The sequence below is a fragment of the Babylonia areolata genome, chromosome 25, assembly GCF_041734735.1.
Source record: "Babylonia areolata isolate BAREFJ2019XMU chromosome 25, ASM4173473v1, whole genome shotgun sequence".
NCBI lineage: Eukaryota > Metazoa > Mollusca > Gastropoda > Neogastropoda > Buccinidae > Babylonia > Babylonia areolata.
Window position 1 is genome coordinate 34,775,338 of NC_134900.1, and position 14,140 is coordinate 34,789,477.

Here is a 14,140-nt window from a genome sequence, read left to right on the forward strand (position 1 = left end):
TCTGCAGATACTTTGTCAGTTGACACCAAATTAGGCATAAAAATAGGAAAAATTCAGTTCTTTCCAGTCATCTTGTTTAAAACAATATTGCACCTCTGGGATGGGCACAAAAAAATAAAAAATGAAGCCTAATTATATGCAAACTGCATTTACTGTTATATTTATATTTTTTGTATTCTCTAAACTTGGCACTTTGATCTGATATTCTGACCCAACAACAAGAGCAGTCAATGTCATTATTATCATTTTCTGTTCAAACAGGAACTTCTTTTGCTAAGCATGGAAGTTTTATTTATTTTGCAAACGTTTTTGGTGCAGATAGTAAAAAAGGGAAATTACTCTGTAATTAATGCTGGGGGAGTTAATTTGCTTTAAACTGATCTTTCCCATCTTAAACATTACATTTTGAAATTGTACTCAATACATAAAAAGCTTGGATTTTTTTTTTTAAGCGTATCACAAGTGAGTCTTGAAGGCCTTGCCTCTCTTGTTCATCTTTTCGGTGTTCTTCCATCCTTCTGGGTACTAGTAGTAGTACCCCGTCTGGAAGTGTTTTCAGTGTTCCCACTTCGGTGTCCATCCACTGACTTCCCTAACCCTCCACTGACCATCTACTGTGCTCCCTTGTCTCCCACTGCCTGCCTTTTAATGCGTGCCGGTTGGCTGCCACAGCCTCCCACTCCCTTTCGTCGCCAGTGTTCTCTGGTGTGGTTGGCGGGCCTTTTCCAACTTTACCAGGAAGTCTGCGTTTATGCCCATGTCTGTCCTCGTTGTCGTTCTTTACTCTGTCGTTCCAGTCCTGTTGTCGTCATCTACACTTTCACGTCGTCATCGTCATCATTCTCCTTTGTTGTTGTCGTTGTCACGTTCCCTTCTTCATCGTTTTTTTTTCAGCGTATCACCTTCGTCGTTGTCATCGTCAGTGTAGTGTCAGTGTGACTTTGTGTTGTCACTTTTGGAGACTGTGCACATACATATTCACACACTCATGCACATGCACACTTTGCGGGTGCTTTGGCACTGTTGTTCTTCAGAAGGGAGGATTCATTCCACCTCCTGGAAGTCATCTGCCTTGATTTGGAGTGTGATCAGTTATGATCAGTGATTATCGTCACATTTGTGTGTGTGTGTGTGTGTTATCCCATGCCCTTATTATTAAAATCACTGATTCATTTGTCTGTGTTATCGTGGTGCCTGATACGATAGTCAACATTGCTGTGACTTAGCCATTGTTAAAGTGTTGAATGAATATATTTTGAATTGTTACATTGTAATAGTCTTGTGTTTGTGGTGTCTGGGTGTTAGTGCTGGGTTGGGTAGGGGTTATTTGCCCATTCTTTCACAGAGCTTGGCAATCAGCTCTATTTCTTTTTTTCTGTTTTTGTTTTGTTTTGTTTTTTGGGGTGTTTTTTTTCAAAGCAGACTATGGATCAGTTGGTATATTGACGCTTCTTTGAAACTGAAACTGAAGCATGTCTTTTGTGTGTGTGTGTGTGTGTGTTTGTGTGTGTGTGTGTGTGGAGCAGTCGGGGCGACACAGGGGTGAGACTGACACATGAACAGATGAGGATCATCAACTACACGCCTGAGCTCCGCTCAGGAGAGATCATCAAGGTCTTTGCCTATGCAGGTAAGAGAGAGAGAGAGCAGCGAGAGAGTTTATTCACAGACCAAAAAAAAAAGAAAAGAAACTACACTAAAAAAACAACAACAACAACAAAATATATATGTATGTATTATCTGTGAATAAACTCTGTGTGTGTGTGTGTGTGTAGATATGTGTTTTTTAAGGTTCCGTGGGATCAGTATTTAGTTTTTCAGTTCTGGTACGGTCCAGTGTGGCTGGCTGGACTATAATCTGCAAGAAATGTTTGCTTTAAAAAAGATTACTGATAACTCCTTGTTGTATTTTACAGGCACTGGTAAAACGACGGTCTTGCGCAGGTATACCCAGATGCGACCACACCTCAAATTCCTGCTCATAGTTTTCAACAAGTGAGTGTGATTTTTTTTTTTTTAATATTATTTTAGCTGTTTTCAGACACAAACTTTAACACTGTAGAGTTTGAGAAATAAACAGGAAAAGGCTTGAAATCCGAGTCCTGAATTTGTCTGTTATAGATCAAATTATTTAGTACAAGAAAAAAAAAAAAAAGATTTAGAGTTGACTAATGCTTTGCAGTTGTTCATGTATGAGTGCATGTGTTTGTGTGCATCACAAGATTGTGTGTGCAAGGAAGTGTGCAAGATTTCCTGGAGCATTCTGTATTGAGTGTGTTATCTGATAAACTCAGGCAGTAAGAAGGTTGAACCCACGGAAAAAAAAACCAACAGAATTAAATGAATGTGATCAGTTAAACAAATATTTAAGTTACTTTCATGTAAGTTTTGGTTTTCAGAGATTGTGTACCTGTGACAGTCTTCCAGTTATGAATTAGAACTTGTACAAAATTGTTTGTTCACTTCTGCTTGTACATGATTGTTTATGTTTCTTCACTTCTGCCCGTACTTCTGTACAACTAACAGGGTTATTCGTTTGTTTCTTCTGCCGATACTCCTGTACAACTAACAGGGTTATTCATTTGTTTCTTGTGCCCGTACTCCTGTACAACTAACAGGGTTATTCATTTGTTTCTTGTGCCCGTACTCCTGTACAACTAACAGGGTTATTCATTTGTTTCTTGTGCCCGTACTCCTGTACAACTAACAGGGTTATTCATTTGTTTCTTGTGCCTATACTCCTGTACAACTAACAGGGTTATTCATTTGTTTCTTGTGCCCGTACTCCTGTACAACTAACAGGGTTATTTATTTGTTTCTTGTGCCTGTACTCCTGTACAACTAACAGGGTTATTTAGTTGTTTCTTGTGCCCATACTCCTGTACAACTAACAGGGTTATTCATTTGTTTCTTCTGCCGGTATTCCTGTACAACTAACAGGGTTATTTATTTGTTTCTTGTGCCCGTACTCCTGTACAACTAACAGGGTTATTTATTTGTTTCTTCTGCCAGTACTCCTGTACAACTAACAGGGTTATTTATTTGTTTCTTGTGCTCGTACTCCTGTACAACTAACAGGGTTATTTATTTGTTTCTTGTGCCCGTACTCCTGTACAACTAACAGGGTTATTTATTTGTTTCTTCTGCCCGTACTCCTGTACAACTAACAGGGTTATTTATTTGTTTCTTGTGCCCGTACTCCTGTACAACTAACAGGGTTATTTATTTGTTTCTTCTGCCCGTACTCCTGTACAACTAACAGGGTTATTCATTTGTTTCTTGTGCCCGTACTCCTGTACAACTAACAGGGTTATTTATTTGTTTCTTGTGCCCGTACTCCTGTACAACTAACAGGGTTATTTATTTGTTTCTTCTGCCCGTACTCCTGTACAACTAACAGGGTTATTTATTTGTTTCTTGTGCCCGTACTCCTGTACAACTAACAGGGTTATTTATTTGTTTCTTCTGCCCGTACTCCTGTACAACTAACAGGGTTATTTATTTGTTTCTTGTGCTCGTACTCCTGTACAACTAACAGGGTTATTTATTTGTTTCTTCTGCCCGTATTCCTGTACAACTAACAGGGTTATTCATTTGTTTCTTGTGCTTGTACTCCTGTACAACTAACAGGGTTATTTATTTGTTTCTTCTGCCCGTACTCCTGTACAACTAACAGGGTTATTCATTTGTTTCTTGTGCCCGTACTCCTGTACAACTAACAGGGTTATTCATTTGTTTCTTGTGCCCGTACTCCTGTACAACTAACAGGGTTATTCATTTGTTTCTTGTGCCCGTACTCCTGTACAACTAACAGGGTTATTCATTTGTTTCTTGTGCCCGTACTCCTGTACAACTAACAGGGTTATTTATTTGTTTCTTCTGCCCGTATTCCTGTACAACTAACAGGGTTATTTATTTGTTTCTTCTGCCCGTATTCCTGTACAACTAACAGGGTTATTTATTTGTTTCTTGTGCTCGTATTCCTGTACAACTAACAGGGTTATTCATTTGTTTCTTGTGCCCGTACTCCTGTACAACTAACAGGGTTATTCATTTGTTTCTTGTGCCCGTATTCCTGTACAACTAACAGGGTTATTCATTTGTTTCTTGTGCTTGTACTCCTGTACAACTAACAGGGTTATTCATTTGTTTCTTCTGCCCATACTCCTGTACAACTAACAGGGTTATTTATTTGTTTCTTGTGCCCGTACTCCTGTACAGCTAACAGGGTTATTCATTTGTTTCTTCTGCCCGTATTCCTGTACAACTAACAGGGTTATTCATTTGTTTCTTGTGCTCGTACTCCTGTACAACTAACAGGGTTATTTATTTGTTTCTTGTGCCCGTACTCCTGTACAACTAACAGGGTTATTCATTTGTTTCTTGTGCCCGTACTCCTGTACAACTAACAGGGTTATTCATTTGTTTCTTGTGCCCGTACTCCTGTACAACTAACTTGTGCTCGTACCCCTGTACAAGGTTGTTGATTTGTCCTCACTTCTGCTTGTGCATGATTGTTTGTATTCCTTTCTGCAGTTGAAGGTCAGAATGCTGGCAGGTTTGTGAATTTTCCCCCACATTGACGGCGATGTGTTGTTGTTGGCCATCAGGTCGGTGTGCACACACGCCCAGTCCACGTTCCCTCCCAACGTCACCTGCAGGACGGGGCACAGTCTGGCCTTTGCAGCCGTAGGTCGAAGGTCAGGACAGGTGTCATGCACAGGGCTCGTTCAAGTTTTGAACGTTAAGAATTTGATGATGATGATGATGATGAAATGAACACTTAGATAGCACCTATCCTCGGTCAGAGGCCAAGCTCTTAGCGCTGTACAAACACGGAGTCGTTTTCACAACAGGCTGCCTACCTGGGTAAGGCCCACTGACAGTTGTCTTGGGGCACAAGTCATTCGTTTTCCTGCGTCGTTCAGTCCGGTTTTGGTCATACACACACTCAGACAGACATGTAACGTTTTTCCTTTCTTTCGGGGGGTGTGCAGGCTGGGTATGTTCTTATTCCTATATTCTTTCCGAATGCTGACCTGAATTATGGGATCTTTAACATGTGTATTTCATCTTCTGCATGTTTAATATACACAATTTGTAATAAATTGATTATTTTAGAAATGACACGCCTTTTTCAAGTCAATAATTTTTTTTTTTTTTTTTTTGCGTTAATGACCCAAGTTTGTAAAAGGTTGATATTTTGGCTCTGTGTATCACTGATAACAGGGGGAAAAAAGACTCACCATTTCTGTCAGTGATGAAACACAGCTGCAAAACCTTCCACCTCATTTTGAATTTAAAAATGAAATAATGGTTTATAAAAACTTATGTTAGATTTTTTTGTGACAGAAATATCACTCAGAATGTCATGGATTTAATGTGGGTTTCTGATGATTGAATTAAAATTGTGTGATCAAAAACCTTTATGAACTGTGGATGGAAGGGCAGCAAAATCGTATTTATGCATATGTGAGAAAGACCCCTGTGAATGCTGTTACAGTTTATAGGATATTTATATATCCATCCATGTATATATGTGTGTGTGTGTGTGTGTGTGTGTATATATATATATATATGTGTGTGTGTGTGTGCATGTATCTGTATGTCTATCTCTGTATTTTACTCAGTGGAGTTTATGGATATATATCTATATATGTCTGTCTTTACTTACCTATCAGTTTAGCTCTCTATCGATATATTTCTATAAATCATTCAGAGGACTACCCTGAAGATTTAGACTTTTGATTCAAGTTCATATCATCAGTGTTTATTTACTTTTTAGCCCAACAGAAAATGACAGTAGATATGAGTTTATGTTTTGACAGTAGATCTTACGTCTGTTTACCAGGATAGCAGTGGGGAAAAAAAAAATTTTTTGTTAGCCAGACACCACAAAAATAATACGTTATTGTGTGTTTGTTTTCATATTTGCAATACAATACAGTTTCAGTTTATCAAGGAGGCGTTACTGTGTTCGGAAAAATCCATGTTTCTACACATGTGCTAACCAGATGCCTGACAGCAGCACAACCCAACATACTAGTCAGGCCTTGAGTGCATGCATATATATTCGTATACTTACTAGAGAAGATTTCTTCCAAAGAATACAACACAGTGCAAAACAGTACAACAGATACAATGCAATGCAAAGGAATACAATAATTTAGACATGCCTGTCAGTTTGTCTTATTGGTTAATGGGGGAATATCCTGCTGATGAGAAATCATTCTTTTCAGGTACGCTGCTAAGAAGAATTTGAACGCAGGCAACCTTCGGTTGTACGACGTGGCGATGACGCTGAAGAGCAGAAAGACGAACTCAGAAAACCTGTTTGTCCGTGCCAAGCGTGTGATGGAGACGCTGAAGAATTTCCTGTCGTCAGGCGATGATAGGATCACAACCCAGCACACACCTTTGACTGAATTTGGCATTCGAATCATGGATCTGGATTTCAGCCAGAAAATGGTGAGGCAGTGGATGGTCATCATAGTTTCAGTTTGTCAAGGAGGCATCACTGCGTTTAGACAAATCCGTATATATACTCTGGACCTTGCAATTGGAATGAACTTCCTCTTTCGCTTCATCAAGTCTCCACACTCAGCTCTTTCAAGTCTGGCCTTAAAACCCACCTGTTCCCAAAATAGCCTCCCTTGCCTGCCTCTTCCTTGTCTTTAGTTTCTACAGTTTTAGAGTTATGCATGCGTGTGAATGACTGGTGTGAAAGTGCTTTGATTTGTCTCTGCACAAGATTCAGCACTATATAAATACCATTATTATTATACTCAGCACCACATCTGATAGGCAGATGCCTGACCATCTCATCGTGTTTCTCTCTGCTCAGTTGGGGAACACCAAGAATTCTTGTCATCAGTAGAAGAGTAGAGAGACCTTGGAGGGATATACTTGCTGAAATGATGCGCATGAAATTGCGTGTGAAAAGAGGGAGGTGGAGAAGAAAGAAAGGAGAGAAATTGCATGAAATAGTAATATATGTCTGAAGGGGAATGCTGTTGTATGATGTGCATGCCAGTTTGGACATGTGTTTATGATAATAATGTAAATAAGAATGATAATATTGATGGTAATAATTAGATCACTCCATTGGACAAAACGTGGACGCTGGTGGACTTCTTGAGGTGAACATTTTTAATCCGAATGTTTTAAACTCTGGAAGGTTTTTAATCTTTTTGAATAAAAAGCTTGAAGCAGTGACTAGTTTTTATTGTACTTCTCCTTGAAGTAGATGCTAACGTGGCAGTAACCTTGAGATGGCCTCAGTAGTCGGCGAGGCTCTAAGCACCATAATTTGATTTGATTCATTGGACAAAAGAGGAAAATTAGCAAGCTGCAGCTATGTACATAGTGAATACATTTTTCAGTCAGAACAAGGAAACCTGCTCAGTCTTTCCGTACTAAAGGTGACTGTGTATGATGTCTGTGGCTTTGGGCAGTTGTATGTAGAAGATGCCGACTATTACTGGGGGCGCATGAAGGACCTGGATGATGAGAGGGTGAAGATGACACATGACGGCTACCTCAAGCTGTACCAGCTGTGGCAACCCACGCTGAACAACTACGACATTATTCTGGTGGACGAGGCCCAGGATCTCTCTCCTGGTGAGTCTTTGACTTAAAGGTCCCCAAAACATGGTTTTAAGAGTCGTGCAAAATCGCTTAAAAATCTGAATTTAGACGTTATTAGAGGTGGGGTTTTTTGTTATTTTTTTCTTTTTTTATTGCACACACATGTTGAATCAGTTGTAATTGGCAAAAAAGCACACTCAGCTTGAGCTAATTTCGTTTACTACCATGAAAATCTCATTAAAACGTCCCGCTGTGGTTAGACCAGTGTGACGTCACAAACAGTCTAGCATGCAGGTTGAGTTTCAGTTTCTCAAGGAGGCATCACTGCATTTAGACAAATCCATATATGCTGCACCCCACCTGCTGGGCAGATAGATGCCTGACCAGCAGCATAACCCAGCGCACTTAGTAAGGCCTCGAGTGCATGCAGTTATAGTTGTCTACCTTATCAAGAGTGGATGCTTTCTACAGGATTGTGCCAGAGGACAACAACTTTTGGTTGCCGTGAGTTCATGCATGCTGCCAGTGGGTCGTCAGTGTATCACATCATCTGAATGACTAGGCACTCGGTTTGATTTTCCAGTCAAATTTTTTGGGACAAGAGGCAAGAACACAGACTCTCACAGACTTTGTATCGGCAGATGAGCATCTTGAACTATTCTGCAGTCTTCCTCCTGCACGTTGAAACAAGACAAGGCCGGCAGTATCATCTGTTTTTTTGAAAATTTATCACAAAAAACAGTGCTGTAGCTGAAAAATGCAAGACGTAATGGTTGCTGAATCAAAGCTCGGGAAAGTGCCGCTTCAACAGTATTTCTCAGTAATAAGAATGTCTGCTTACATCACCTCGAAGATATTGACTACAATAATTGCTTTTGTTAGCAGCGTATGTCCTGCAAGAATTTTCCATCTTGTTTAAAAATGAAATTTTACCAGAAAGCTGTGTATTCAGGACCTTAAAGAACTTTAAACAAACAGCTGTCACTCAGACTTTGGTCTGTATTCAGGACCTTAAAGAACTTTAAACAAACAGCTGTCACTCAGACTTTGGTCTGTATTCGCAGACCTGTTTTGAGTATAATGTTCAGACTGTTCTCTAAATCATGATGGAGTAAATACTGCCCAGTATCAAGTGTATTTGTTACAGTGATGTTACAGTTCAGCATGTGATGTTTGACTGTGAGTAATGAAACCATACTAACACAAAAGTGTGTCATCTGCAGTCGCTGGGAGTATTGGTATTTTTGACTTTTTGCATTCATTATCAGTTGTTTCCCTCTTTAGATGGGCTGAGTGGTTAAAGCGTTGGACTGTCAGTCTGAGGGTCCCGGGTTCGAATCACGGTGACGGCGCTTGGTGGCTAAAAGGTGGAGATTTTTACGATCTCCCAGGTCAACATATGTGCAGACCTGCTAGTGCCTGAACCCCCTTCGTGTGTATATGCAAGCAGAAGATCAAATATGCATGTTAAAGGTCCTGTAATCCATGTCAGCGTTCGGTGGGTTATGGAAACAAGAACATGCCCAGCATGCACACCCCCGAAAATGGAGTATGGCTGCCTACATGGCGGGGTAAAAACGGTCATACACCTAAAAGCCCACTCGTGTGCATACGAGTGAACGCAGAAGAAGAAAAAGTTTCCCTCTTTAAACTGACATCTTCCCCTGTAGGTAATCCGTCAAGTAACTTTCTTTTAATTGTACTTCTGTTTATATTTCAAATGTAGTTCTTTGATTCCACCCTGGAATGAAATAAGCACAATCAGGCTCTTTCTCTCTCTCTCTCTCTCTCTCTCTCTCTCTCTCTCTGTGCTTTCTCTTTCTCTCTCTGCTTTCTCTCTGTGTATATTTCTCACACTGTATTCTCTGTTTTTCTCTGCATTAAGCTCTTTTTTTTCTTTTTTTTTCCATGCACTTTTATGGAAACAAACAGTGAAAAGATGGGGGGGGGGGGGGGAGGCGAAATGGAATGAGAATACTGCTGTTATTAGATAAAATTGGGGGGTTTTTTGTTGGGTTTTTTGGGGTTTTTTTAAGCCTGTTCCCCATGTATTTGTTTATTTTGTTCAATTATTTTATTTCATTTCATGTTGTTATACACCATCCCGTGGTAGCCTTTCAAGGCTTGACCAGCACATTAGGTTTATGTTCAGGTCAGGCCTCTGTCTTAGACACACACACACACACACACACACACACACACCACATACATACATACAAACACACACACATATATATTACACCTCTCGTCCCTCGATAGAAAAAACAAATAAAACTGCATGCAGGGAAGAAAAAAAAAGGGTAGCGCTGCAGTGCTGTAGTGTAGCGACACGTTCTCCCTGGGGAGAGCAGCCTGAATTTCACACAGAGAAATCTGTTGTGATAAAAAGAAATACAAATATATATATATTTATTTATTTATTTATTCATACTGGATTTTTTTGATAACTTTTTAAAACACAAATATGGCACAGCTGTTATAGATCAGTCTGCACACTTTGATACCTGCTTGAAACTGAAAGTGAAACCGTTCCCCCTTACCTGTTGGGCACCAGCTTTGCTGACCATCCTAGAGCAACAGAACCAGCCCAAGATCTTTGTGGGCGACCAACACCAACAGATCTACGCCTTTAGGGGTGCCGTGAACGCCATGGAAGGGCTGGTGGCCAGCAAGACCTTCTACCTGACACAGGTAAGTCAGGCTGTAGTGATATTGTTACCTGGCTGATGGTTGATAAGATTACCTGACATAGGTAAGTCAGGCTGTAGTGATATTGTTACCTGGCTGATGGTCGATAAGATCTACCTGACACAGGTAAGTCAGGCTGTAGTGATATTGTTGCCTGGCTGATGGTTGATACGATTACCTGACACAGGTAAGTCAGGCTGTAGTGATATTGTTACCTGGCTGATGGTTGATAAGATCTACCTGACACAGATAAGTCAGGCTGTAGTGATATTGTTACCTGGCTGATGGTTGATAAGATTACCTGACACAGGTAAGTCAGGCTGTAGTGATATTGTTACCTGGCTGATGGTTGATACGATCTACCTGACACAGATAAGTCAGGCTGTAGTGATATTGTTACCTGGCTGATGGTTGATACGATCTACCTGACACAGGTAAGTCAGGCTGTAGTGATATTGTTACCTGGCTGATGGTCGATAAGATCTACCTGACACAGGTAAGTCAGGCTGTAGTGATATTGTTACCTGGCTGATGGTTGATAAGATTACCTGACACAGGTAAGTCAGGCTGTAGTGATATTACCTGGCTGATAGTTGATAAGATTACCTGACACAGGCAAGTCAGGCTGTAGTGATATTGTTACCTGGCTGATGGTTGATAAGATCTACCTGACATAGGTAAGTCAGACTGTAGTGATTTTAAAAAAATAATAATTTTTTTTGATGAACATTTTCCCTTTTTCTTTAACTGAACTTTTTTTTAATGAACATTTTTTTTAATGAACAGTCCATCACTAACGACCACACAGTCATCAGCAGTCAAAGAGTTAAGGGAGCATTATTGGCAGGTGAAATATTAACCTGACTGACAGCAAATGGGATCTTCTAGACATGAAATTTTTATATTGAATAGTACTTAACAAGCATGTAAGCATCAAGAATATATAACGAAAATAATGATTGTTTTTCTCATGCATTTCTTGTTGGTTGTATTGTGCAGCATGAAGAATATTTAACGGAAAATACTGATTGTTTTTCTGATGCTCGTTTTGTTGCTGTGCAGTCGTTCAGGTTTGGTCCGGAAATTGCCCAGGTGGCCAACACACTACTGGAGAACCTGAAGAACGATACGTCCCGGAACATTGTGGGTCACGGCACTCCGGGTGAGCATCTGGGGCTTTCTCTGTCTGTGTGTGGCTGTTTTGTTTTGGGGAACAGTAGCAGGCTTGGAACAGTTTTGGTAAAATGTGTACACGCATGCAGAAGATAAGATGCGTGTATTTAGGATCCTTTAATCCATGTCGGTGTTTGGTGGGTTATGGAAACCAGAACGTAGCCTGCGTGCACACCCCTGAAAACGGAGTAGGGCTGCCTTCATGGTGGGGTAAATAAAATGGTCATACACATAAAATGTTCCACGAGTGTGTATGTGAGTGTACCTGAAATCTGATTACACGTTGAAACGAAAGATGAGCGCCCAATGACAGCCACCAGTCGGCTCTGCCCGGGTAAGCAGCCTGTTGTGCAGATGACCCTGTGTTTGTAAAGCGCTTAGAGCTTGGTCTGTGACCGAGGACAGGTGCTGTATAAGTATCCTTCTTCTTCTTCTTCTTTGTTCGTGGGCTGCAACTCCCACGTTCACTCGTATATACACGAGTGGGCTTTTACGTGTATGACCGTTTTTACCCCGCCATGTAGGCAGCCATACTCCGCTTTCGGGGGTGTGCATGCTGGGTATGTACTTGTTTCCATAACCCACCGAACGCTGACATGGATTACAGGATCTTTAACGTGCGTATTTGATCTTTTGCTTGCGTGTACACACGAAGGGGGTTCAGGCACTAGCAGGTCTGCACATATGTTGACCTGGGAGATCGTAAAAATCTCCACCCTTTACCCACCAGGCGCCGTCACCGAGATTCGAACCCGGGACCCTCAGATTGAAAGTCCAACGCTTTAACCATTCGGCTATTGCGCCCGTCGTATAAGTATCCATATCATCATCATGATGTTGGTCAGGGCCCTCTACTGCATGAGGATTGTACAAATTTATCCTCTTCCTATCCCCCTGAAAACGGATTGTGACTGCCTACATGGCGAGGGTAAATGCACGTGGAAAGACCACTGGTGTATACGAGCGAAACGTGGGAGTGCCAGCCAATGAACAAAGCAGAAGAAAGGATCCTCCTCCTACCTTTAATTTTCGTACCTTGATCCTGTCACCTGGAATACACTTTGATTCATTGATTGATATGGATACTTACATAGCGCCTATCCTCGGCCGGAGACCAAGCTCTAAGTGCTTTACAAACACGGGGTCATTTGCACAACAGGCTGCCTACCTGGGTAGAGCCGACTGACGGCTGCCACGGGGCGCTCATCATTCGTTTCCTGTGTCATTCAGTTAGATTTCAGGCATGCACACATACACACTCAGACAAACATTTAACATTTTACATGTATAACCTTTTTTTTTATTTACCCTGCCATGTAGGCAGCCATACTCTGTTTTCTGGGGTGTGCATGCTGGATATGTTGTTTCCATAACCCACCGAACGCTGACATGGATTACAGGATCTTTAACATGCGAATTTGATCTTCTGCGTGCGTATACACATGAAGGGGGTACAGGCACTGGCACCCACCAGGCGCCACCGGGATTCGAACCCCGGACCCACAGATTGAAAGTCCAGTGCTTTAACCATTCGGCTGTTGCGCCCGTCGAAACTTGTCATTGTGAAACAAAATCTCAATTCAGTTCTGGCGTCCAAACGCATATGTTTAGTCCGTTTCCATGGATGTCCAGTTGTTGGTGTGTGGTGTGTTTGGGTGTGCATGTGTGTGTGTGTGTGTGTGTTTTAGTGTGTGAGTGTGTGTGTGAGTGTATATGTGTGTCTGTGTATGTGAGCTTGTGTGTGAGAGATTGCGTGTGAGTATGTGTGTGTGAGTGATGGTGTGTGTGTGTGTGTATGTGTGTTATATTTTGTATGTGGGTGTGAGATTGCGTGTGAATGAGAGTATGTGTGAGTGAGTGTGTGTGTGTGTGTATTATATTTTGTATTGTGTGTGTGTGTGTGTGTGCGAGTGATTAAGTCAAGAAGAAGAAGAGAAGTTGAAACACACAGTGTGTGCTCTGGTTGCAGGCACCATCAATGGGGATCAGGTGGGACAGCTGGCAGTGTTGTGCCGAACCAACTACTCCGTGTTCACCGAGGCCGACAAGTTCTGCTCATCCGCTGAGCCATCCGCACGCATCGCCATTGTCGGGGTGTGTTTTTGTTGTTTTAACACTGTGTGTGTGTGTGTGTTCATGAATATTCTTTGTGACCCTGGTACACTTGGTTTAACATTGTGTGTGCATGAATATTCCTTGTGACCCTGGTATGCTTGGTAATAAAGACATATTCTATTCTGTTCTGTTCTAGTCTATTCTGTTCTATTCTATGAACATGTGTTAGAGAGTTTAACCAGGACATATGTGATTGGTGTCTATATTATAAGTGTGTGTGATAGTTTAACAAATGGCATGATTGTCACGCGTACTATAACTGAGGCCAACAAGTTCTCATTCGCTGAACTGTCCGAACGCATCGCCTTTGTCAGGGTGTTTTTTAGGTTTTTTTGACATTTTGTGTGCATCTGTGATTGTGTGCGCTATGAGCGTGTGAGAGAGTTTAGCCAGGACATATATGATTGGTGTCTATATTATATGTGTGCATGTGATAGTTTAACCAACAACATGTGTGTCATGTACACTATATTATAGCTATATGTGTGTGTCTGTGTGTGGTGTGTATTTGTGTATGTCTCTGTGTGTGACAGTTTAACCAATAGCATTACCTTTGTCAAGGTATCTTGTTTGTTTT

The 14,140-nt window shown here is 41.2% G+C and overlaps 1 protein-coding gene across 5 annotated transcripts in view; it reads left to right on the forward strand.

The window, feature by feature from the left end:
• Positions 1 to 14,140, forward strand: part of LOC143299788 (F-box DNA helicase 1-like) — a 60,134-nt gene that overhangs the window by 32,450 nt on the left and 13,544 nt on the right. For all 5 annotated transcript variants that reach the window (XM_076613213.1, XM_076613217.1, XM_076613215.1 and 2 more), the window contains exons 7-14: positions 1,527 to 1,630; positions 1,917 to 1,995; positions 4,611 to 4,700; positions 6,240 to 6,468; positions 7,455 to 7,620; positions 10,142 to 10,278; positions 11,338 to 11,437; positions 13,418 to 13,542. In XM_076613213.1, the coding sequence (XP_076469328.1) occupies positions 1,527 to 1,630; positions 1,917 to 1,995; positions 4,611 to 4,700; positions 6,240 to 6,468; positions 7,455 to 7,620; positions 10,142 to 10,278; positions 11,338 to 11,437; positions 13,418 to 13,542 (1,030 nt within the window). The remainder of the gene's footprint in view (positions 1 to 1,526; positions 1,631 to 1,916; positions 1,996 to 4,610; positions 4,701 to 6,239; positions 6,469 to 7,454; positions 7,621 to 10,141; positions 10,279 to 11,337; positions 11,438 to 13,417; positions 13,543 to 14,140) is intronic.